The following is a 25,786-nucleotide window of genomic DNA, read 5'->3' on the forward strand; positions in this document are numbered from 1 at the left end:
TACATGATTCTCAGTCTTCCATTGTATCTGCACAACAACTCTGAGATAGGTTAGGTTAAGAGAGAGAGAGAGAGAGATAAAGCCTGATGGAGGGGTTTGGATCCGACCCTAGGTCAGCCTAGACTCTGGCATGCTCACCGTCTCACCACCAGCTCACCACGAAAGCCACTTCCCCTCCTTTGACGACTGCAGTGATCTCCTTGATGCATGCACTTAGGCGAGTTGGGTTGTATTGGATTTGGGGCAGAGAGCTCGAAGGGGTCAAAAAGAAATTCCAGCCCAACTGCAAAAAATCTTGGCCCACCTGAGGTACCATCTAGTACACGTTTCTTCCACTGGCGGCTGGGAGATGTTGAGACTGAAAGAGAAGCACCAAGACCGGTCAGTGGAACCAGGACAAATACTTCTTAACAAAGGCAGCCCGTGCCAGGGCTCAGTCCTGCTGTTGCCTCTTGACAGCTGGGAGATGCAGAGGCTGAGCTGGATGGAGCTGAATCCCGATAGAGCTGGCCTCTTTAAAATATTTCCCCCCTTTCTCCTTTTTCTTTCAAAGGTTAGCAGTCGAAGGGGGGCAAAATGCTGACGGGTCTAGTAAAGTGTTGGCTCACCTGGGCCCGAATCCCCTCTCTGCCTTGGCAGTGCGATGGGCGACCTCAGGCCAGTTATGTCCTCCCAGACTAACGGGCGAGAGGAGAAAGGTGCTGTAAGACGCTTAGAGTCCCCATGGGGGAGAAAAGCCGGGTATAAATATATAAATCATATGTTCCCCCTTTTTCCCAAGAAGATAATTATGTCTGATTTCATGGCCATAGCTACTTTCAAACACAGTTCTCTTGGTGCAGTTATTCTGTATTTACATTACTTTCTTTCCCTCCGCTTTAGGATGAGAGTGGCTGTTTTACTGCTTTGCTATGCCTTGGTAGTATGAAGCCCAGTCCTATACACGTAGACTCGGAAGCTTTCACTAGGACGCCTGTATTTCATTGCAGGCTTAAGTTTGATTCAGAGGCAGCTGTTTCTAATAGATCGGCGGTATGCTGTATGTTTCAGCAGTCCCTGTTTCGGGGCGGGGGGCGGGGGGGGGGAGGCTCTATTTTCTGATAACCTGTCCTTGGCGAAAGACAATTCCTGATGCAGAGATACCGGGATGCCTTTTGAAATAAGTTGTTAGTGTACATATGTAGACGAGAGTATTTTTGGCTTCAGCTTTCTTCCCTGGATCTCTAGAAATGAGGCAAGAATATGGGACGCACAGGGGCTTTGTCAGGAAAGACTTGTTCATGCTCATTTGCCTGTTGCGTCTTGGTTCACAGTCTGTGGCAGGGCAGGCCATTGTTCAATGAACGAATGCAACCTAGAGGAGGTGAGAGAGGACAGAGGCACAGGCTCTTTGGTGTTGTCCTGGGGGTCTTCAAGTGTCTTTCTCCATCTGTGGAATGTTAATGTTTGCTTTCTCTGAGGGTTGTTTCGGATATTACCTGCCCAGATCGCAAAATCCACGCTGAAAGGCTTGCATTGATATGCTGTGACCATGAAAAAAATGGCATTTTTAATACAGATTTTAATTTTGCATTGAATTTGTTCTGTAACATACTAAGGGCTGGAGGGAGGGGAGCAAGCATATAAAAGGGAACAACTATGTTCTTGTGACCCAGATTCTCAGAAGGCTGATATACTAATAAGATACTCACTGAATAATTTTGTAAGTATATGGCATCCTCACTTGCCATAGGAAAGAGGCAGGACTTATTAATATCTTTCAGCACATATACAACAACTGCTATCTGTTAACAGTAGAACCATCTAATTTCTATAACGGCTTTAGGGAATGTAATGCCTTATGGAAATTATCCCCACGTTTGTGTTAATTTTACAGAGAGCTGCACTGAAAGAAAGCTGTATGTGTTCCTCTTGGCATTTTGTAAGTTTTTTTGAGAATCATTTTGCACTGTGTTGCTAACTGTGACATCATGTCATCTCAAGGGTCTATGTTAGGCTTGACTTGACTTTCCAAAACCAACAACTCTGTGGCCAAAAATGGGGGGAAATGCTGTTATTGGAAAGTAACGTTTGATTCTTAATCAGGATGTAAGTTGCAGTAGAAACAATGCAACCTGTATTAAGACAGGTTAAGCGGACCCATTTAAATGTGCCTGTTTTGTTAGGGGGAGGGGGAGCGCTGGCATGGATTCTCTGGCATCACCTGCCTGCTTAGAAAAGAGCCCAGGCCCTAACAGATGCTGCATGCTGCAATAGCTCTAGCATAGTATGGATCTCGGGGGAGGCGGGAGAGCCCCATTGGGCTGAATTCAGTAGGTTTTTGTTCCATGTCAGATAATGCCAAGAGAATAATTGCCACTACCCACCTACAATGATACTATTTTTCTGGATGGATGCAAATTGGAAAATAGATCTTGCATATTTAGTTTCAAGTGATATTTAGCATACAATTTAAAGAGTGTTCCATGTTGTCTTTATGTCCCAATAGTAGCAAATACTTACACTGAAACACTTTGTGAAGAAAAAAACGCTGTTTAAATGTTGTGTTCAAAGCTTTATGTGGAAAATACTTCATTAGAATAAATCTTGTAAAAATTTAACCCCCAAATGGCATGTAATTACCTTGTCCCTTGCAAATCCTTTTGGGTTCCCCATTGTGCTACTGGGCCTGGCCCAGGGATCAGCACCGCTCAACGGAGCAGGAGTCCCCCAAGGGACAGATTGCCAGCGGGAGGGAAGGAAGGAAAGCTGAAAGGGGAGGGGGGCATAAATGTTGGTAGGCTGGGGGGGGGGTGGGGAGGAGAGAAGGGGGCAGGGAAAGGGGAGAGGAGGGGGTGCCCCTGCACATCCTTGCAGGTCTCATATATAATTCTCAAAGTGGCCCCATCTGTGGATTCTTAACTCCAGTGACGGGGGCCATGGACAGACATGACCAGTTTTCTACAAACAGGAACAACTGAATTATTCAAAAAGGCTTTCGCATTGTAGGGAGAGGGTCTCAGATGCTTCGCTCATGAGTTAAGGACCATAGACCACCACTCTGTTGCCTCAAGTCCTATCTGTTGCTTTAAATATGTGCTCCTAGGAGCTGCCTGTGCTCCATGTGGTCTAATCTCAGCCCTAGAATTGCTTCTGTTCTGTTTCAGCATTTCTTCAACTCTGTATTGGATTCTTACTAATGCTCTGTCTTTGAAAAATTGTGTGAATTATGGCATCGTTTATGGAAATGTCCTTGAAATTGACAGTACTCATCTCACACTGTGTAATCCTCCTGGAGTCTCAGTGAGAAAGGCGGACTATAAGTGACATACATACATATATACATACATACATCTGATAAAGTCCCCAGGTTTGCAGAAAAAATCTGATTTTCTAAAAGATAAAAGCTTTAAAAAACAGTTGCCCTTCGTGACGGAGAGCTAGAAAACCACAATAGTATTCAAGTCTTGGTTTCCATCAGGAAAAAGCAGGAGGGTGTGAAGGGCCATTTCCAGGCTGTTTTGGCCTTTGAAAGTGAACTCCTCGGGGCCAGGCCCAGCAGCAGGCACTGGGCAACTGGCTGCCGCAGGGCTTGCCTGACTCAGCAGGTTCAACAGCGGCCAGCTGGAGAAAGCCAAGGAAACTGGGCAGTGAGGATATGGGGGTTGCCAGGAGGAAGAAAAACGCAAACAGTGTGGGGAGGGGTTACAAGGGAAAGTGAGTCCCTCGCAACTGGGCCAGGCTCAGCCCACACTGTGTGCAACTTGGAATTTCCCAAGCCGGAACCCGGGCAACCCTGGAGTCTCTCAGAGTGGGGGAAGATGGCAGGTGTGGCCAAGAGAAGCAGGTGGGCCTGTGGAAGAGGGGAGAGGTGGCCCTTCGAATGAGTGGGACACAGACCGCAAAGGGCGTTCAAGGGCAGAACCGACAGCATGACAGAAACAAGATTCTGCCGAGAATAACAGGGCAAGACCACCTGCCATTCCAAGGGGATTGCCAACTCAGGGCTGGGAAATTCCTGGAGATCGGGGTGGTGCCTGGTAAGGGCAGGGTTTGGGGAGGGGTGGGATCTCGGCAGGGAACAATGCCAGAGAGTTCACCCCCCACCCCCACCCCCACCCCAGCCACCATTCTCTCCAGGGGAACTGGCCTCTGTCATCTGGAGATCAGCTGAAATACTAGGAGATTTCCAGCCCCCACCCGGAGGTTGGCAACCCTAAATTCTGGTCCGTGCAATTTTGGAGCAGTTCCTCATATTATACCGTAAAATTATCACAAGTGTTCTTCTGTTTTGTGGCAAAGATGGCAACATTTTAGTTTTGCTAGTGGAAGCAAATCACTTACAACTGTAAAAGCAGCTGTGCCCCCCCCTCCCCCAAACCAGGTTTTTAGAATTTGGAGAATACTTGAACAGCCCCATAGTCTTTAGCATGTCCCCCCCCCTCCCCACGTTAAGGACTCTGATGTCTTTATTTCCTCTTTGTGCCCCCTTGTTTTGGTCTTGCTGTTTGTGAACTGGGAAAGGAGACCTCCCTTTGGCACTCCCGGAGGATCGTCCTCCTGAAATTACCCTTTCCTAGGGGTGGCCTTGAGGACGTGAGTGGGGGCAGGAACAACATCCAAACTTTTAGCCTGCGCATGGGTGAGTTCACACACCCTGGGCACATTCAAAAAGTAAGCGATCATTTTTTATCAAACAGCATCACATTTATAACTTAAGCTCTGAAAAAGATTCACATTTTCCTTGGTTACCCCCAGCAGACTACACAATATCCCCCACCCCCCTCTAAACAGGCCCTGTCAGACGGAGGAAACCAAAGCAAAAGCTTAACGCTTCAGCCTGTGGCCAGCCAACCCCCCCCCCCCCCCCGTCTAACGGCCGTTCTTTCCCAACTGTCCCTGTTCCTTGGAACGTAAGCCCATTGGCTCATGAAGCTATGAATAAATTATGCGAATGTTTCCGTGACACGACCCTAGCTGGCCACCCCGCTTGCTGCTTTCTTAGTGAAAAGAGCCTCTTTGGGTGCATTTAAAATAAATGCACAGCAAATGCTCCTCCTCGGTACGCAGCAGCCCTCCGAGCAGGACCCTGCCTATTAAACGGCCGGGCCTTTCTGTTACCAGCCTGCTAAAGTGACAGGTGGGGCAAGTGCAAACATTCTGGCAGTCCCTGGCCTGGCCCCAGACCCCTGGCCCAGTTTTGTTTTGACCGCCCCCCCCTTCAAAAAACAGTGGGTTTCCATTTGAACTTCCTAATGGGAGCACAAAGCCGCTTTTCATGAGCTCTCCTTTTTTGCCTTCTGCCTGCAAGTCTCCTGTAGGAGAAACATAGACTTCATTTCCACTTGGAATGTGGACTTTTACATTCCTGTAGTGCCCAAATAACCTTTTTTCTCCCACCTGGACTTAAATAGTGTTAACTCATCACTGTAGGGTTACAACATCTAGTGTTGCTCACTTGCCTTGTAGGGTGTGAAGATTTGTGTGGCCTTAGGCCTCTTTTTTGGGGGCTGAAACATGTTTGCAGAGCTTTCTTACCCTGATTTTCTGTCCATTCCTGAATCTTGATTCTGTATGTTTCCAAATGAAAGGGGAAAAGACAGAACTTCCACAGTACAGTCTTCTAGTGAAAACAGAGTAACATTTTGGAAGCTGCCCGCAAAGTAAAGAATAGTGCCTTGGGGCTGTCCATCAACTCCTGCCTGACTGCAGGTCTGTAACGGAGCAGTCACAGGCGTCCACCGTTAAAAGTTCTCAGCTGGCAGTGATGGAAAGGGCAGCTCTGCCTAATGGCCGGGAGGGCAGCTCTGACCCAAAGTATTCAGTGGCGAATTCAATGGCTCCAGTGGTCTGAAGTTGCATCTCTGGGGAGGGGTGAGAGGAGTTGCAGGTAATGATTCGGTTTAAGGGTTGGTGCATGGAGTGGGGTGTGTGTGTGTGTGTGTGTGTGTGTGCTCAGAGAAGAGCGCCCTTAGCCTGGATGTCTACTTTCTGAACTGCTGTCTGAGAGGCTGGGATAGTCGGTCATTTTTCTTTCTCTCTTGTGTAAGCAACGGATGTATGCCCTTGCAGCTTTTTTCAAATCAGAAAAATAAACAAAATTGGAAATAACTGCAGTTGATTTCCAGACTGGCCTTTTCAAAGAGTTGTGCGCTGGCAGGTGATCACCGTACTGATTCAGCTTGCTGCGCACCAGCTAATGGCATTTTTTTCAGGTGGAGGAAGGGTGTGTGTGCGTGCGTTCGTGTGCATATGCATGCGTGTGTCTAAGGTATTGTTTATAATTGCTTCTCTCGCATATGAATTAACAGGCTCAGTGTGAATAGGGGAAGGCTGTAATTTCATCTGACCCATGACAGCTACAAAACCTCGAGTTTTCCGTTTTGGAGGCTGTGTTCTCAATATTGACTGCTCCTGCCAGCCACATACCTTGAACATCCTTGCAAAACATGCTTTGTATTAAATACTATTAATGTTACTTTGGCATAGATGTGAAAGGAATTTATGCAACCCGCACAGATGTGTTCTTATTTCTCAGGTCCCATGTTTGTTTCCTTAATGACGTGGCTCCCCACTGGGGAGGAATCACCGTTGAGGTATAGATTAAATTAATAACAGTATATGGGGCTCAAACCATCTTATCTGATAATACTCCGCCCCCCCCCCCCCGGTCATGCTTAAAGTGCAGCATTGAAGACCTGCCTTATTTGTGATCATTTTTCTTTGGAAGTCTTACCAAAGCAGCTCTGGTTGTCCCCCTCCTTGTCTGTCTCTTTGTTACCAGCTTAAAACATATTTTTTTTCAAAAACATTTTTATACTGTTTTAGGTTGACTTTGTCCTCTTCTTTTAATGTTTTTTATGGATTGCTTTTTGGTGTTTAATTTTGCATGTTGCCACTCAGGAGTGGGAAATGCAACTCTTAAATATACCCCCCCTTTAAAAAAAAAGGATCCATGTAATATGTTTTTGCCATTGTGTTGTGAACCAAGCAAACTATCTCTGTTTAAGTAAATATAACATGTTAACTTGACTCTGTAGGGGGCCAGTAGGCCTAGAACCTGATCTGCCTTTTTCTGGGGATGGGAAAAACTTTAGTAGCTCTATTCAGTTGGAAGTATAAAGGGCCCATATCTTGCCTAAACCCAAGGATCGACATCTTCAAGACCTGAGTGTGCAGACAAGCTCCCAGTAAACTGCTTCCAGGTTGGTTCAGTTAAAAGACTAGGATCCTGGCCGTTGACCAGGGCTAATTGTCTCTGCTTGGACTCCAGCCTTCCTAAACAGGTGTTCCATCTCTGTTTGAAATCTCAGCGTTCAGTTATTTATCAGAAAATTTCAGTCCTTTCATCCACTCAAGGCAACTTACAGTAGAACCTAAAGTTCTCCTAAAAATACCCTCAATTCAAACACAACAGCAGAAGAGGTGACTCAAACTGACCAATGCCTTTGTACAAAAAAGTTCATTGACTGTCAGACATTGGATTGCGAGGCAGCAGCGTTTGAATTCCCTGTCCCCAAACTTACATTTATAGCTTACATTTTGGTTTCCCGTTCTGCCCCCCACTTGGCGCCACTGAACACGGTCCTTTAGGACTATTTCTTTGACTCAGCTCTGTCATTTTACCTGAAAAAGTCTCTAGAGGCCTTCAGCCAGGCACACGTTGCCACTAAACTTGGTTAGGCAAAACTGGTCTCTCAGCTCTCAACAACTTCTTTATCTTTTATTCAAACAAGTGGAGGGAAGATCAACAGGCGAGCTCTCCTGGGACTGGCAGTGAACCTTCTTCCTTAGCTTTCAGTAATTTCTGTGCAAAGATAATCTGACTTTTTAAAAAACCCAGCCACAATGTGCCTGAGCATTTTAGCAGCTATGCCCTTCTCCACTTTCTCCCCCAACATCCCTTTGCAATAGTGAAAGTATTTTCCTCTAAATTCAATAGACATTTATTTATTTATTAAATATTTGTATGCTACTTTTCTGCCCAAATAGGATCCCCAAGGTAGTGTACATTTAAAAATTTGAAAAAAAAATTAAACAATTTAAATGTAAGACAACATTTAAAATAGTATTAAAACGATTCAATTAAAACCACACACAACACCAAAACTGGTAACAAGAGAGACTAATTCCCTGGTGTGCACAAATGAATTTAGATCTTTGACTGACATCCCAGCACATTTCTGTTCCCCACCTCAACTCCCTCCCCCCATTTGTGGAGAGCTGGAAAATAACCAGTTCAATTGTCCCGTTTTTATAACCCATCTCCCATCCCTTCTATGTCACATTGTTGCTGCCTCGTTGTGATTCATAGCCGCATATGCAGGATCTTTCACATAACAAAATCTCAAGAAAGGACAGCAAGTGCTATAAATTCTAGGAAGAGCTGTTGTATAAGCCACTAGAACTTTGTGGCCTAGCTAACTTAGCTGTATAAATCTGTAACATCTCTTTGCCTAGTTTTGTGAGGGGATTATTTTGTGACATTGTCATCTTTCCTTGGGATTTCCTCCTCTTGAAGCCCTCGAGAGACAACAGTGCTGACCTTGAGGGACCGACGGTCTGATTTGGTGTCGGGCATCTTCTGGTGTCCACGGAGCATGTCTCAGGGTCAAAAGGGAAGTGCTGCTGTAGGTCTGCAGTCCCATTGCTACCAGCTCTGGGGGGAAATTGCCCTGCCTCTTTAATAGAGGCTCAGTAAGTGGGAATGGGCAGCAGATGAAGCTTCTTATGGCGTGAAGTTAAATAGCATCTCTTATCAATTTGCTCTCCAAGCAAGAATTATTAAAAAGACAACTAGAGGGACCGTTTCAAAGGTGGACATCCCAAGTAGGACCCAGTTTGGTGTAGTGGTTAAGAGCGCGGGACTCTCATCTGGAGAGCCGGGTTTGATTTCCCCCCTCCTCCGCTTGAAGCCAGCTGGGTGACCCTGGGCTAGTCACAGCTGTCTCAGAGCTCTCTCAGCCCCACCCACCTCATAGGGTGATTGTTGTGGGGATGATAATAACACATTTTGTAAACTGCTAAGTGGGCATTAAGTTGCCCTGAAGGGCGGTATATAAATCGAATGTTGTTGTTGTTGTTAAGTGGTTTTGCTAATTTAACCAGGAAAGCAGTGTTGGGGAAGGAGGTTTAACCGTTTAATCCCATGCTGTTTCCCTGATCTGAACCCCCCCCCCCCACCCAGAGACTAAAAGGCCCACTGGGGTGGTGGGGGATACAGGTACCTAATGGCACAAAGGAGAGGGTTAATCCCCTCTTCCTAGAGTACAGCTTTCCTGACCAAATTAGCAACCCAATGCAGTTGCTTTGAAAGGAAAACACATTGGGAAATTTAGTCACCGATTTCCTTCATCTGTTTTGACTCTTAGATGAGACAAAATTCATTTTGGTACACACAGAAGTAAAAAAAAAAAAGTTTAAGAGAGTGATCAACTGTTGGGGTATATAAAGGTTGGATGGGGGAAGGGCCGTTAGACCGTCTGTTTTACTCAAGGGACAATGAATGACTTGTGCTGAAGAACCAGGCCAGAGTTGGCCGTACTGCAGGCCTCGGTGACCTGCTCCTCTCGACTCCGGCTCTCTGCCCAGCTGGCGGCAGCAGCAGCAGCGGCGGCACCATCCTCTGGCTTTGTCCAGTGGTGGCCCTGGAGCCTAGCAGAGGGCCGGCCTGAAGTTCTGCTATCACGGAGTGCAGAGAGGATCTGGCTGCTGGAGTCAGTGGTCTGAGACCCCCCTGCCACGTTACAGGGAGCAGTTTTTTTTTTCTCTTGAAAGCCGCCCTTCTCCAGAAAGGTTCATTTAATAGATTGGAATGAAAATTAAAGTGCATATACTTCAATCACTGTCTAGCACAGAGCAAATCATGCTAAAGTCTGCTGGAACCAGTGGGCTTAAGTGCACTCACCTCTGTGCTTGATTGTGGTCTTCAGTTGTATTGCTGCAAAATATGAATAGCACTAACCAGATTAAGCATACAGTCTGTTCAGCGCTGTGACCTCAAAATATCTGCTCTGAAACTGAAATCTTGTTAGCTTCCCAGGAGGCTGGGGGTTGTGAAGTATTAATAGCTACTCTGGAGAGGTTGCTGCATGTAATTGCTGACAGGTCTACTTTAGAGTATTGGATTAAAGTAGTTACTAGCAAAATAAGCAGACTGCTACCTCCAGGGCTCAGTTTTGTGTTTCTGTGCATGTTTTAAAAGTACCAATGAGATGTGTTTGGTGTAAAAACTTTGCTAAGTAAAGGTCTATAACAAGCTTTCTTTAAAAACACGTTGGTAGAAAGATAACCCTCTGAATGCCAGTGCTGGGAGACATCGCTGGGGGAGGCTCTTACGCTCCATCTGTTGGTCCTCCAGGGCAGCTGGTTGGCGGCATCCCTGTGAGATGGGATGTTGGTCTTAAATACACTGCTGGCCTGGCCCAGAAGGGCTCTTCTTCTGTTCTTGTGCCTTGATTAAGTTTTCCACAGAGGGGTCACACTGAAGATGAACAGCCCTCCTGTATTGTTCGGGGCCTTATGGAGGCTGGGAGGGTGTCTTTGTTTTAACGCTGTAAGGTTTGTTTCATCACTCGTGTAGGTGACATTTAAAGAATGAAACCTTGAGGAATTTGACTTGGACAAGTAATTCAGGATGCAGTATATGAATGTTCAGTTCGCCTCTGGTGTGGCAGTTGCCAGCTCTGGCAGCCAGGCCCTTCAAGCTGAGGGACTGCAGGAGGGCCGACTGCTGGGCCACCATTACTGGATCTCCTGAGATGAGTTGCAGAGACCGCAGCAGCTCTCATCATAACCCCGGGAAGGGGCGGCAGTACAAGGGCATGGTAACACCAGACTCCTCTGAGAATCTGGACCTGGAAGCCGATAACTAAGTTACTGAAGAAGGCATTTTGGGTTGGCTAGGCAACTCCTCTGAATGTAGAGCTGTCCACACCTAGTTGTCCTGCCAGAATCTCTATGTGGTTCAGCTCCTCTGATGTGATCTGCTGCTTGTAGGCCCCAGTTCTTCTCCCAGTGTGGTAGGTGGACCCTATTCCGTTCTTTTCCAGCTCTGTCCCTTCATACTTCTAGTGTCGCTCGATTTACAGCAGTCTCTGTGCTCGTGAGGTGGGCAAGGTGCCTGGATATCACTGTCTCCTTTTCATTGCTTGGGGCCAAGCCAAATGAAATCCTGAATGATCAGTGAATGGATGGCCACTGAATCGGAGCCATGGAAAGGGCTTTCATCTGTTGAATGCCTTTTCTGCAATCTTAATTTGGTTCCCTCAAGTTGATATTTTCTCCGTCATGGGACACCTAATGTATAGGCAACCTGTACGTTTCTCCAGTGGGGCAAATAGCAGGGCTCTGGGAAAATGGGCTGGAAGGGCTGGCCTGAATCAGAATCTCCGCTTTCCCACCGCTGTGGCTGCGCCATTTGTAGGCCTTCTAGCATCTTGCCTACTTCTACATTTACTGATCTTTAGCCCCGCAGGGGACCAACAGCATTTAGTGGAGACAGCCGAGTGGCCGGGGCAGTTTTCTGTGCCTGAATGGCTTCTCTTCAGTGGATGATCTCGAGATCGGTTATCATCTGCAGACCATTTCTGTAGTTCATTAGGATTTCTGCTTTATGCTTAAGAATGAATCTCCTTCCAGACTGCAGAGACCAGCTCCCCTGCAGAAATGGCTGCTTTGGAGGGCGGAGTCTGTGCCGTTATAGCCTGCTGAGTCACTCCCCAGGCTTCACCCCCCAAATCCCCAGGAATTTCCCAGCCCAGAGTTGGCTGTCCTACTTGGGTGCCATTTTGGGTTGGCATGGCAACTACTCAGAAGGCCGAGCCACCCTTGTGTAGTGCTGCAAGCATCTCTGTGCAGTCTAGTGTCGCTCTGAAGCATCAGGTGCTCAGTGGGGTGGCTGTGCTTGGGAGGACCCCAAATTCTAAGGCAACTCCTTTTAGAAATATGCGAAGCAAATATGCTGGCATTCTACGGGGTTGCCAAGGCAACCAAAGATACCTTTCAAATTTTCAAAGGTCATCTGAGCAGCCATTTCAGTTCAGCGATGTACTGTGCGAGGTGGGAGGGGGCGGTGAGCTGATATTCCGAGAGCTAAGGGGGAGGTCGCTTGTCTTCGGTGATGGGAGGGGAAACAAGGTGGGATGGTGAAGCAGAATGAAAGGATGAGGTTGTGTGAGATTAATTTGGGCTTGAGAAGGAAGGGGTGTGAAGTTTAAAGAATGCTTGGTATAAATATTTTATTATTTATTTAGAATGTTTCTTGCTCTTCAAAGTCTTGCTCAAGTTAAAAAACACAGTATAAGCAATAGACTGTTTAGGTGTGTCCAAGGAAGTGTGAAAATGCAATTGTATCATAAGGTGTGGCTGTAGACAATGGATCATGTGGTTGAGTCTCAGCTAGCCACGTGAAGAGATCTCAGTAGGTTTCCAGTGCAACGTGGAGCTTTTATGTCCATTATGTGCTTCCTCAGAGATGTCCATCAAGTGAATCTGTTGTTTGGACTGGTCTGTGGTCAGGTCGACGGGGGGGGACGGGGGGGGACAGGAGCTGCAAAACTGTTCTCAGATGGCCACGGATATGTTGCCGCAATGTCAAGTAATGTGGGTGCTTATTATAGCAACACTGACCCGCTTATTTTGAATACCGCCTGAAACAAAGGAAGGAGGGGAACAGTCTTGACTGATCTGATGAAAACAAGGTCCTTCGTCTGTCTATGATGCTCGGCTCTTGGTTCTCCTCTCCAGAGCGAGATATCAGTCCTTTCTTTTCCTTAAAAAAAAAAAGGCAGTTGGCACTCATGATGTTCACTGTCTTGGGGGGCCAAGCCCACTGGCCAGCACCAGAAAGAGGTGCTGGTACTTTATACTGGCACAGGCCACCATGCCTGTCTGAGGTATTTTCTGCATGGGGCTTTTTCATCGGTTCTGGCCCCATACAGCATCTTGTTCCTCTATAAACTTCTGCACGCACAGTCAAAATACCCCGCTTCAGTCTCCAAACGGCTTCCCAGACTTTTTTGCATTCCACATGGAGGAAGGCTACAGGTACTGCAGCTTTGCTCCCTGCACACCCCGATGTTTTCTTCCAGCAAAGTCAAAGCAAGGCTTTTTTAAAGTGCAGAATGCCTTCTTCGGTGTGAGGCCTTGCCCTGGCCCTGTCTTTCACCCTCCCCTTTATTCGCCTGCATCCTGATTGGTTGAACAGCAACCAATCCTATTTTTTTCCTGATTAAAAAAAAAAAATTAAATTGCAACCGTACAACCTTGGTGCCTTGAAAAAACCTTGCAACCGCCAGGGGGAAACACTGCAATACAGGTAACACAAAAACTCTGTAGAGAGCCCCGAATTCCAGTTGATTTTTTACAGTTTCACATGTACTTCCTGTACTTTTTGGCTTTTTTAAAAAAAAATATTCAATGTTAGATCAATTTAAAAAGACCAGAAAGATCTTGTTAGTTCCTTCAGCGATCAGTGGAGGAAACTGACCTGTCCTTACCCAATCAACTAAAGAAACTGTCATTTCCTCAGCCAGTCAGCTAACAAAACTAAACTGATCTCGGCAATCAGCTAACAAAAGTGACATGTCCTCAAAGCCAGCAGCCGAAACTGGGCATTTTTCTAGTGCAGAAATAAAAAACAGAAACCACTTTGGCTCAACTGCCTCAAAATGTAGATTTAAAGGATCTAAGCAGTATGGAGCTAGAACTGATGAGTAAAGTGGACCCGATCCTCGTGGGCTGAGTATGCAGAAAGCCCGAAGGAAAGTTCACCAGGTGAAAGAGGCCTGACATTATTTATCAAAAGATCTTTCTTTCTGTTGTATATTTTATTTCCTAGCTAACTTTGTTAATCTTTACAAACTTGAAAAGAAATTTATATGCCTATTTTGAAAATCCGTGCAGTATTTGAAAACTCTTCATCCAGATCTCAGTCTTCATGCCATAAGTGCCCTTTTACTTGCTTTACTAGTAAAGTACGTAAAATTGGCTGCTTTTGACAGCTTCTATTTGTTCATACCAAACATATTTCTGCATGTGATAAGTACAGCATCATCAAGACACTTCATTTGGCCAGATTTTAAGGTTAACACGTAGCTCTAAACGTTTGCCTAATCTGCTTCTAAATTGTATTGGCAATCAGCTGATTTCTGACTGGCACAGGCTTATTTATCTTATCTGCACAGAGGTTTGCAACACTGAGAAGCCTAAAATATAACAAGGAATTCTGCTGAGTTTAACAGCTCAGACTTTGCACACTTTTGCTTGTCTAATAGTCTGATAGCACAGGAACAGCTACAGTTGAAAGATCCTAGTAGTTGCTAGGACTTTACTGGCTGGAGCAATAGTGGGGTGGGGGCGGGGCTCCATTGGCTTTAAAATCTGTAGCCTGTCATTCAAAGTTGTTGAGTAAATACTTCTGAAAGAGAAATCAATAGCAGAGTTGAATATTTCCTTTAAATGCTTGGAACGCTGTTGGACAGAAAACTTTAAGTAAGACCTTAATACCAGAATACAAATTCTTTATCTTCTCTTCCTCTCTCCCTCCATCCAGTTTTGCTTCCTTTAGTATTTCTAATGCCAAACTCCCACTATTCATTTTGTTAATCTTTCTGAACCCAGCAAGAGGGTATAGATAATAAACTGCATTTCTTGTAGTTTTTACAGTACATTTTGAAACTAGGAATACTGCCATTCATCTTATGAGACTGAAGCTGTAAAAGGAAAATCCCTAGGTCGAAAGGGAACTTTTTGCTTTGCAGAGCATGAAGAAACTGCAACTATGAACTAATCTGTTTAGCTTGGTACAGGTGAACACACGTTGGTGGCCCATGGCTCCTGTTCTATTTTGCTGTAGATGTTCCTTTACTTGGAACTCTATCATTTCCTTATTTTTCTTCAATGCTGGGTAGGTTCTGTCCTTTTGCATGAGAGTAATCCCATAGTATATTTCTTCCAGTGTTAGAAAAGGGGGAGATGTTTATTTTTATCCTACTGTAACCCCAGTCTTGAAGTCCCAGCAAGGAATGGTTTTTGGCCTTTGGGACTTCTTGTAGACCAGCCCAGTTCAGTTCACCAAAACCTACCAAAAGACAAGTTGATTTAGTCTTTAATTTAAAAAGAGGACTTGAGTCCTTAGGCGTGCACATGCACATGCGCGCACACACCCCGTCACCTTCAAGTGCTCCTACTTTGCAGCAAGCGTGAATGCTTTCTGATTTCTCTTCCCCAGGGTGCTGAAATCCAAGACGCTAGCTATTTGGACAGCGAAGGTGTGTACAACGAATCGGATCTCTTTCCTGATGAAGACAACATGACCCTCGCTCAGCAGGAAGTCCATCATGAGTCTGATATGGACAGCGCCATTGAGAGCGCCCACAGCTCCGAGGCGTCTGATGTGTGTAGGAGTGAGGAAAAGGATGGTGTACTGGGAGGTCTCTTTCTCCCTGGAGAAAAGTGAGTAAAAGCTACACGTTAGGACTGTTTCAGAGATTTCTTTTTTCCTTATTTCTTCAAAATAAGTACTAATTGCAAAAATATCTGGATCTGTGTCAAAACTGCCAGATGTATCTTAGATCAGCTTTAGCACCTCCGTATCACCCACAAGCTGGATTAGTGTTGATGTATGTATTTTTAAAATCTCCATGGTGCGAAATACCATCATTTTATAATCTGGCAGTAATTCCTTGTTAGTATTGCACAAGGGATTAATTTCTTTCCCTTCCATGTCTCCTCTTCAGTAGTTTCCCTAGATCTTTATCCTGTTTTACATAAAAACTAAGTAACCACTTCCATCCATCCATCCATCCATCCAACTAACCACCAATGTTAAGATCCTTGAAACGGCCCAATCTAAATTTCTTAGATCTCTATTTAACGCACCTAGATGTACCTCTAACGTTATTCTTAGACAAGAAACTGGTTTGCCCAAAGTCAAATTGAAAATATGGGAACATTTAATTTATTACTGGCTAAGAATTCATCTTGAACCGAAGGGTTTAATTCCCTTGCTGTTAGCTTCCGACCCTTATCCTATATGGTCCTCAAAGATAGCTGATAAAATTAAATTGAGAGGCCTGGACCCAGAAGCCCTGTTTGACATGGGACTCAACAAAGCAAAAACTCTAATCACTCAAAGATTGACATAGAGTCCCCAAATGATGAGGCAATACTCCCTCTAAGTTACAAGAGCTTTAAAAAAGGACTGATCTATACCGTATCCCCATATCTTTCAGATATCGCGAACGAGAGATGTGGATGGGCTCTTTCGAGAGCGCAATTCGTCGCATTTCCCTCTGCAGTTCTATAGGGGAGATTCTCTCACCTGCCTTTGCAGCAGCGCTGTTGTCCCTGGTTAAATAAAGTGGTTGAGTCTATTACACATATACTTTTCCACTGCAAATTCCATCAAGAAGAAAAACTACAAATAATTACCCCCCCGGCTTTCCAGATTTAAACCATCACAATATTATATTGACTTTCGCCCTGCGAAACTCTTCAGATATATCTCTTAGAAGATAGCCAGAAAACTGTATCTTATGCGGTTGCAAAATTTTGTGTATTCAGAAAATATACACTGCCAGCACTCAGAAAGCGGAATTGCTTGACTAAGGAAATGTTAAATGCTGGGAAGTGAATTAGTGAAGTGAGTGAGTTTTATTATTTTTATATATATCTATATATATATATATATCTATATATATATCTATATATATATCTATATCTATCTATCTATCTATCTATCTATATATATATATATATATATATATATATATATATATATAAAACTCAGTTTCACTAATTCATATATATATATATATAGCTCCTTTATCATTGTCTTGTCTTTTATGTATTAATTCATTTTAAATGTTTAAAAACCGTCTTTTATCTGTATTTAACTTGGCTGGTTCTTTGATTGTAATAAATCTGTCCTTCCTTCCTTCCTTCCCTCCCTCCCACTTTTAGGTGCCACCCTTCCACCCCAGTAGGATCCTGAAGGTGGCAAATATCAAAAAAGTTCAGCCTAAAACCAGCATATAAAATACAGTTTATGTAAAGTAAACAATTCAGTAAAAAAAAATCAAACAAGCATAACAACACAGTAAGGGAGGAAAGCCAGTAGCGGGTATTGATACACCAACGTCCTCATGTGCTGGCAGAAGACCGCGAGGAAGGGAGACTGTCTCCCTGGGGGGGGGGTGAGTTCCAGAGTTTGGGCTCCATGACTGAGAAGGGCCTTTTCTCAGCTTGCCACCCACCTCGCCCCAGACGGCTGGGGGGGCACCCAAAGCAGTGCCCCCAAAGATGGTCACAGTGATCAGGTAGGTTCGCGTAGGAGAAGACAGTCCATAAGGCATGCTGGTCCTAGGGCAGTAGAGGGCTTTAAACGTCAATTCCAGCACCTCACATTGGGCTCAGAAACGAACAGGGTGCCCATGTAGATGGAACAAGGCTGAAGGGATGTGGTCCCTACAGCACAATCTAGTCAGCATTCTGGACGCAGCATTCTGTGCCAACTGTGGCTTCCAGACAATCTTCAAGGGCTGCCCTGCGTAGAGTACACTGCTGTCATCTTGATGTCGCCAGAGCATGCACAGCAGCGGCAAGATCTTCCATGCCCAGGAAGGACTGCAGCTGGCTCGCCACCCAAAGCCGGTGAAAGGCTCCCCTGGCCGCCTGCGCCTCCAGCTTATTCAACAGGCGGCTCAGGTCCAGCAGCAGCACTCCCGCTCCTGGGGTGGGGGGGCAATCCCACCTAGAACAGGAGTTCTCCTGCTTCCTGGGTCAGACCTTCCCCCACCAACAGCACCTCTGTTTTGTTAGTGTCTTAGCCCTCGTCCATCACGAAACTGCTCCCAGCCTCCTGTTCAGAGTTTCCACAGCCTCACTGTGGAACCTGGGGGCCAGGGGGCAGGGCAGCTGTCCCTCAGCATCACACTCTGAAAACTGTCTTCAAGGTAGGACTGAAACTGCTGCAGAACACTGCCTCCCAGTCCCAACCCCAGAGGGCAGTCCAGAAAGATGCCATCATTGCTGGTATCAAAAACTGCCTCAAGGCAGTCCTGGAGAATTAGTCAGATTGCTCTCCACGTGTCCGTCTCCCAGTGGAGGTCATCCACCAGGGCAACCAGTCCCATAACCAGGTTTGAAACGAGATTGAAATGGATCCAAACAATCCACTTCATTCAGGAATTAGTGTGTCATCGTCCCCCTGCCCCATTTTTTAAAGCAAGAGGACGATGTCTTCTCTGCAGAAATAAGATGTGGACATGGACCGGAAGGAGGAGGATGTGGTGGTGTTTTATTAGGGCCAAGCATTGGATTTCCCAGTGAAGTGAGCTATTGAACTGCTGCTCTGCCCCACTTGTTCCCGGTTCTCCAGAGTGGTGGCGCTGGGTCCCGCTTTCTGGCCTTCAGGCAGCAGAGGCCCTGTTAAAGGCGCTCCCTTGTAAACGCTGTGATGCTCCTTTTCTTCAGGTTAAGTCCTCTGAACCCTTCCGCAGCATCTGACCTTTCCACCTATTCCACTGCTTCCTTGATTAGTAACGAAGAGCAGTTTGAGGATTACGGAGAAGGAGATGATGTGGACTTCACCCCCAGCAGCCCATGCCCAGACGATGAAAGCAGAACAAACGCTTACTCTGATCTTGGCTCGTCCGTTTCTTCCAGGTTCCTTATTTGCATTCTGTTTCTTTTTCTTGAAGTTTGGGAAGGAAATTCCTATGAAGTTTATTGCAGTATCTTTTGGGAATTGCTTGATTTGTCATCAGTCTAAACTCGTCTTTTTTTCCTGCAGTTCTCTTTCCCCAACCTTAAGCTGATGATGGAATGTGGCACATCATGTTGTCCACACGGCAATTTATTTTTAAAAAGAGCCCTCCTGGTTGGCCTGCAAAGTCCTTCTCTTCTGTGTTTGCTCTTTTTAAGAAAAACAGCATACATTTATTCCAAAGATGGCGATGGTGCTGTTGTTGCTGTCTTCCAAGATAAAATGGTGACAAGCATATTCTGTTAAAATGAGCGGAGTTGGGCAGTGCAATCCTAAGTGGAGCTACACCCTTCTAAGCACATTGAAGTCACTGGGCTTAGAAGAGTGTAACTCTGCTTAGGACTGCGCTACGAGTGAGGTTCAGCCTGATACAGATAGCAGAAGACATCCTGTGCTCAGCCTTGACAAAATACAAAACGCTGCCCTGGAGTAATACTGATTAACCAGGAGCTGTTCTTCCTGCTTCCCTGTGTCTGATCCGTGCACGGTCACTGGGTAGTGATGGGCAGTGGCTGGACTTGTACACCACCAGCCCCTTGGAATGTGTGTGGACTGGACAGGCTCTGTGTTGACCTCAGACGCTTGGGGCCGGCCCCTTGCGGTCCAGAGAAGAGGAGAACTGTGGTTGCAAGGCTGCCCTTCGAAAAGCACCACTCTCAAAGCTGGGGCAATCTGCCACTGAGGGAACTCAGGACAATTTTCGCTTCAATATTGCAAGATGGTTCTTTTTTTTAAAAAAAAAACCCACCCCTTTCCTGGGACTAAGCCTGGTGCCAGAATGAGCCCCGGAATTTTCATTTGTGAACAGCAAGCTCCGAACCTGACACACAGCGAGCGTACAGGGGATCTGGGTCTCACCTCCTTCCTTTCTGCCAACAGTGCTGGCCAGACCCCAAGGAAAATGAGGCACATCTACAATAGTGAATTGCTGGACGTCTATTGCACTCAGTGCTGCAAAAAAATCAACCTGCTCAACGACTTGGAAGCCAGGCTGAAAAACCTGAAAGCAAACAGGTAAGAAACACAGGAGCCTGGGTGACGCCTTTTAGCAAGGGGGCCCATGCTACAGTTCGCAAGAAGGGGGGAGGCTTTGTCAGGCTCTGCATTGTGGGTGTTGGGGCCTGGCGGGGGCTCACCCTGCACATGAGTCCCAGCCCTGGGTGTGCCTCAGAAATGGGGGGAGGAGGGGGGGGTTACAGCAGCCGCTCTCCATCCACTGGGCAGGTTTCCCGCCCTCTCTGCTGCTTCTTAGTGCTTCCTCTCCTCCTCTCTCTTTCACCATCCACTCATCAACTCCCCAGCTCTCTCCACACCAGTTACCCAGCTGGGAACCAATTTATAGGGCTTTCTTGGAGGGATATCCATCCCCCAGGCTTCGCCCCACCTCTGACTGACCCTCCCCCTCCCAGCACCGCCAGCCTGTCTGGGGCCTCCTCCTTATTATTATCCCCACAACAATCACCCTGTGAGGTGAGTGGGCTGAGAGAGCTGTGACTGACCCAAGGTCACCCAGCTGGCTGCAAGCAGAGTGGGGAATCAAACCCGGCTCTCCGGATTAGAGTCCTGCCGCTCTTAATCACTACCCCAAACTGGCTCTCTTATTCCTTCAGCAACACACCTCTCTTCCTTACAGCTCAGTCCTCCTTACCTGTGCAAAGAGCCCTTCTGAATAATGCAGTTCTGCATCGCTGCAGGAAGCCAGGGGCGTGGGAGCTTTCCTGACCTCTGCAGGATTCTGGGAGTCACTGTGGTATCATAGTGAAGGTGTCTCACTAGTACTAAGGAGACCAGGGCTGAAACCCCCCCTCCCCATTCTAGGTCAAGAATTGGGTGGCCTCTCCACCCCAGCCCCTCAAGGTGTGGGCATAACATAGAGAACTGACAAACACGTATGCGACTCAGAGCTCCATGGAGGAAGGACAGAACAAAAATGTGCTAGATTATATTTTGTTCTGTTTGAGCACCAGATTCCCCCTAAAGATCTGCATTATCTTTGCTGGGGGTGGGGTGGGAATTTCAGTGTTGCTGTGTGCTTACTGTTGCGGCAGCCATCATTCTCTCTTTGAAATCAATACAGGTGAATTGTTACTGCTGCTTAGTGGGTTTTGAGGTTCTGTTGTCTTGCACAGCTGTCGAGAAGAAACTGCAGATCACTTCACAGCATTTTTGTTTGTTTTTTCCTAGCCCAAACAGAAAAATATCTAGCACAGCTTTCGGAAGGTAAGAAACATTACTGCAGTGCCTGGGACTGTCTTAAATAACAGCACATTCATGCAATTGCCTGCCATTAAAAAAATGGATTGAATGCAAAAGGAGGAGGGGCTGAGTGGGTTTTGAGCAGTATCTAAATTGTGCCAGAAGGAAATCCATCTAGCTAAGGAAATTTCTGGGCCTCCAATATGATTCCCACTACACTGGGATCAAATCCAACAGACTTTTCTTATTACTTGATCCAGCCACTGGGGGAAAGCCTCCCCCCTTGTTACCTTGGCTGCTTATCATTCCCTGTATGCCGAGATAAAAGCTGCCGTTAGGCCCCAGGACTGCTCTTTGAGATGACTGCGTGGGAAATCCTCAAGCCTCCTGTCTTTGGGTCTTTCCCCATGAACATTAGGGCCGCCATCCCATTAAAGCCTCCGCAGTTCCTTTCTCTTCCAGAGCAAAAATGGAACAGACTTTGGCTCTGATGCCTCAGCCATCAACCTGCCTTGTTGGAAGTTTTTTTCTTAATTAGATGGGTGCAAAATCATGGAGGGGGGGGTCTTTATTAAAGAAATAAAAACCACTGTCTGAAGGAAGATGTTGGGAGCAGAGACCTGCATGATGGAGGCACGAATAATAGTGCACCAGAGCATGAGCAGAGTCCCACCTGGTCCACTCTTCCAGTTCTGAATTATGTAGGGAAATGCTCCTGCACCCTTGGAAACTAACAGTTGTGCAGAAACGTCCTTCTTTGTGAAAGGGGGGGGGGGGGAAGAACCATACTTGCTTTGGAGCTGGTGATCGTGGCTTTATTATCTCTTACAGTGTATTGGAAAAGAGCAGCAAAATTTAACGTCTAGCTTAAAGTAGCCACTATTAATATGTGCCTGGAGGTTTTCTATGAGGGAGGCCCCCTCCCTTGAGGGGAGGGGCTGTGGCTCAGCTTTGCATGCAGAAGGTCCACCCCAGGGTCAGTCTCCAGCAACCCCAGCCAAAAAGGATCTGGTGGGAGGTGAGGCAAAAGAACTCTGCTCGGGGCTCTGGAAAGATGCTGCCGATCAGAGCGGACCGTACAGTCCTCCGTAGATCAGTGGTCTGATTCCGGGTCAGGAAGCTGTGTGTGTGTGTGTGTGTGTGTTCCTGTGTGAGTTCCTTTACCGCAGGTTTTCTTCTTGTCCTCCTGGCAGACAACTCTTCCACAACAGTAACTTCAGCAGCAGCAACGGCAGCACAGAGGACTTGTTCAGAGACAGCATAGACTCGTGTGACAACGATATCACGGAAAAGGTGAGCCCGGGGCTTCCTGGCATCACTGTGAATAAAAGCTCAGGAGACAGGCTGCTACACCAAAGACAGTTTTGCACCGGGCGGGCGGGCGGGCGGGCGGGCGAGTGTGTGTGTGTGTGTGTGTGTGTGTGTGTGTGTGTGTGTGTGTGTGTGTGAGAGAGCGAGAGAGAGCGAGAGAGAGACCATCTCCCCTGCAAGGTACTCGGAGTGCAGCGTGCCTGGAAACTGCTCAGTGAGCAATTGTAGGTTCGGGGTGAGGAAAGAGCATTTTGACACAATTTTTAGATGAATAGGCTGGTGCCTGTGACCTGCCCCCAGTTCTGCATATTCCACAACTCCTGTAGAGAAGCAACTTGCGTCCTCTTTCTTTTGCAGGTGACTTATTTAGAGAAAAAAGTGACAGAACTGGAAAATGATAGCATGACAAACGGTGACCTGAAGAGCAAATTGAAACAGGAGAACACACAGCTGGTTCACAGGTAACTGAGCACACTGCCTACTGTTGCCTTTCATCCTCTCCAAAGTTTGAGTGTTACGAGACACTCAAAAGAACTAAGGCTCCATTGCTAACATTTTTGCCTGTCTTCTTTGGAAGCCAGACAATAGTTCTTAAATATTTGTTGGAGCTGTGATTTTACAGCGGGCGAGAAGGATATGTTGACAGTTAGTTCCTCTGGTCTGAGAGGTATTGCCTGGTGTGCCTTAAACCTGGAATAGTTCTTGGGGTAGCAGCTGTGATGCCTTTGCTGGTTAAGGGCATGAAAAGCTTCCATGGTGATTGGGTGTCTAAATACTGCTGAGCATTAATTATCACAAGAATGAAAGACTCTCTTTTCTGCCCTGAAGGCCAGGCAGGTGTGGGAATGGAGAGAATGGAAATGAGTTGGAATGGGAGTTGAAGAAGGACAAGGGTTAGGCCTAGGGAGGCGAAGCCTTTTGATTACCAGATGTGGACTTGGTGTGGTGGGGCCACTGCTTCTTTGGGTGCTTGAAAGCCAGATCTCCCGAGCTCACTAGATCAGCCCTGGGGCTTAGGCAAAAGCAGACCTGCCGTTCCTCTGCAAGGTAATATATACATCAGTTGGAAGGGGCTGAGAGGGGCGTCCAGCTGGGCCACACTTTTTCAGTGAACAATCCTCACTTCTTCCAAGAAACTCAATCTGTATTATGCAATAGGGTGTTTTTAAAAAATCAGTTTATCCTTGTGGAATTGGGTGGGGTCATTGTGAGAGCGCATCTTAAAATTGTTGTGAGGGCTCAGTGAGAAGCAAGTTACCTTGTGTGTCACTGAATTCAGTTCTCCTTGCAGTAAACTAAATTTCTTGAGATGTCAGCAAATGGAGGCAGCATCTCACAGGCCGTATATTCAAGAAACGAGCCACTTTGAGTTTTGGTTGGCAGTTGCCAAATCCAGTAGATGCTAAAAGGAATGGAAAGCAGGAGGGTGCTACTTGCAAGTGGGCATGTTGAGCTGGTGGGTAAATGCGCAATCTCTTTCCTAGAGTTCATGAATTAGAAGAACTGTTGAAAGACCAAGAAGCATCAGCTGAGCAGACTCTGGAGGAAGAGATAAAGAGGCACAGAGAAGCATACAGCAAGTATGAAAAAGAGAAGAGCACTGAAATTGAACTGCTCAACACAAGGTACTGATCATGGCTTTCGTCAGCCATGCCACGCTCCAAGAGGCTACAGGGTTTTTTTTTAAAGTTGCTTTACTGCAACAAGTTAAGGCCCACTTTAGACACAGTTACACGCTTGTCCATGCAGTAATGTAAAGAAAGATATCATACGGTCCCTCACTATTGCTATACAGATACGGAACTGGCAGTCTACTTTTCTACTTCATGGTCTCTGTGCATCACCCAGAGGATAAGAATAACTAGCAGAGGGAAAAAGGCTCTCCAAATCACTGCCCCCCCCTCCCCGAGAGGGTCAATAGGCAACTGAGTGGGAAGGCATGGCCTCTCCCACAGAGCAGGCGTCGTCCAAGGCGGCATTTGTTCATGCCCAAAGGCGAGTGCTAGATGTTTCTAAATGGCTGCTCTATGCAGGCTTAAAGTCCTTTAGTGTGAAAACACAGACAACCACTTGAAAAACAACAGTTACAGGTAAGCAGCCTGGTTTTTGCCTCTCCTGTCAGAGCAGGACTGCTCAAAGGGAGTTCTCGTCTCTTGGTTATGCTGGGGTTTGTATTACTTGGATTCTGTATGGCTTGATTTTATGGGTTTATACTTGTTTTTATTTTATGAGCTGCCTTGTGGTGGCATATACATGTTTACTCAGATAAAATAATAATAAGGGAGGGGAAGGCAGTTCGGCCCTCTCTCCACTACCGCCTCCCTTCCGTGTGGCTGCTGTTCCACCTGGGTCACGGGAAAGATCTGTGATCCATGCATGCCTGGATTGTTGGATCCAACCCATTGTTTATATATGATGCAATCATATGAATGAGTGGAAAATGTAAGTATAGAATTGAGCCTGTCATAGCCGGTACTGGGGTCAGGGCTATGTGAATTCTGTATTTTAAAAAGTTGTGCGCCCAGGCAATCCAGGTCCTTGGCTAAGAAAAGTTGAATGCTGCAGCCTCTCTGAATTATGCAGCTTGAGCGATTTTGCACATTTGTTGCATGGTGTGAACTGGGGATGAGGCAAACAGCAGTGCAGGGCTGCAAAACCCTAACTAAGCAGGGCGGATTTTATTTAGCCCCCATTACTCCTGGCCATGGACTTGAATCCGCTGGAGTGCTCCCATGGGCAGAAGGATGTCGCCCACAAAGTGTAACTTTCTCACCTCCCTCTTCACCAGAATTTCCCCGTCACGCTGTTTCAGGGGATCTCTTGTCCCTCAGGAACAGTATTTGGGGGGAGCATTTGGAGCTGCTGTGAGGAGGGGAGGCAAGAAAGTCATTTTCTGTGGGTGGAAATTCTCCTCTTGATCCAAGTCTTGAGATTTCAGCAGGATTCCCAACATCTGTCCAAGCATATCTTTGTAACCATAAGGGTGAGAAACTTGCTTGCTTTTTAAAATAAAAACTGAGAATCTCCAGAAGCTGAGCTCTGAACCTAATACATATTTTTTTTAAAAAAACCCTCGCCTTCCTCGAAGGAGCTCAGAGCTGTGTATGTGGTTCTCTCTTCTCCCCCACCCCCATTCCACTCTCACAATTACCCTGTAGTGTAGGTTAGGTTGAGAGGAAGTGACTGGCCCTAGGCCACCTCTTGAGCTTCATGGTTTAGTTGGGATTTGAACCTAGTCTGACACTAATCACATGACATTGGCAACACCCGAATCTTCTTCGGTACTCTAGCAGAACAGCAACGTATGCAGAGCCATGGTTATGGCTCCGGTTCTAACAAGTGATTGACAAGAGATCCTTGAGCGGGTCTTGAAGTGATGCAGTAATAAGTTGCTGATATCGAAGCACCATTGCCACGCAAAGCTCCTCCGGGTCAGAAACGGTCTCGGCACACACACACACACAAGAATTGGATCTGAGTGTCTTGGTTGTCTTCCTTTGGCAAAGGAAGAAATTATTTTTTATAAAACCT

General features: G+C 46.3%; 1 protein-coding gene across 2 annotated transcripts in view; it reads left to right on the forward strand.

The window, feature by feature from the left end:
* Positions 1–25,786, forward strand: part of RAB11FIP4 (RAB11 family interacting protein 4) — a 52,040-nt gene that overhangs the window by 13,029 nt on the left and 13,225 nt on the right. The window contains exons 2-8 of one of the 2 annotated variants that reach the window (XM_055003782.1): positions 15,212–15,435; positions 18,457–18,648; positions 19,628–19,762; positions 20,933–20,968; positions 22,138–22,237; positions 22,613–22,716; positions 23,740–23,880. In XM_055003782.1, the coding sequence (XP_054859757.1) occupies positions 15,293–15,435; positions 18,457–18,648; positions 19,628–19,762; positions 20,933–20,968; positions 22,138–22,237; positions 22,613–22,716; positions 23,740–23,880 (851 nt within the window). In that variant the 5' untranslated portion in view covers positions 15,212–15,292. The remainder of the gene's footprint in view (positions 1–15,211; positions 15,436–18,456; positions 18,649–19,627; positions 19,763–20,932; positions 20,969–22,137; positions 22,238–22,612; positions 22,717–23,739; positions 23,881–25,786) is intronic. The other variant, XM_055003783.1, reaches the window with a different exon arrangement.

This window comes from Eublepharis macularius, chromosome 19 (genome assembly GCF_028583425.1).
Source record: "Eublepharis macularius isolate TG4126 chromosome 19, MPM_Emac_v1.0, whole genome shotgun sequence".
Taxonomy (NCBI): Eukaryota; Metazoa; Chordata; class Lepidosauria; order Squamata; family Eublepharidae; genus Eublepharis; species Eublepharis macularius.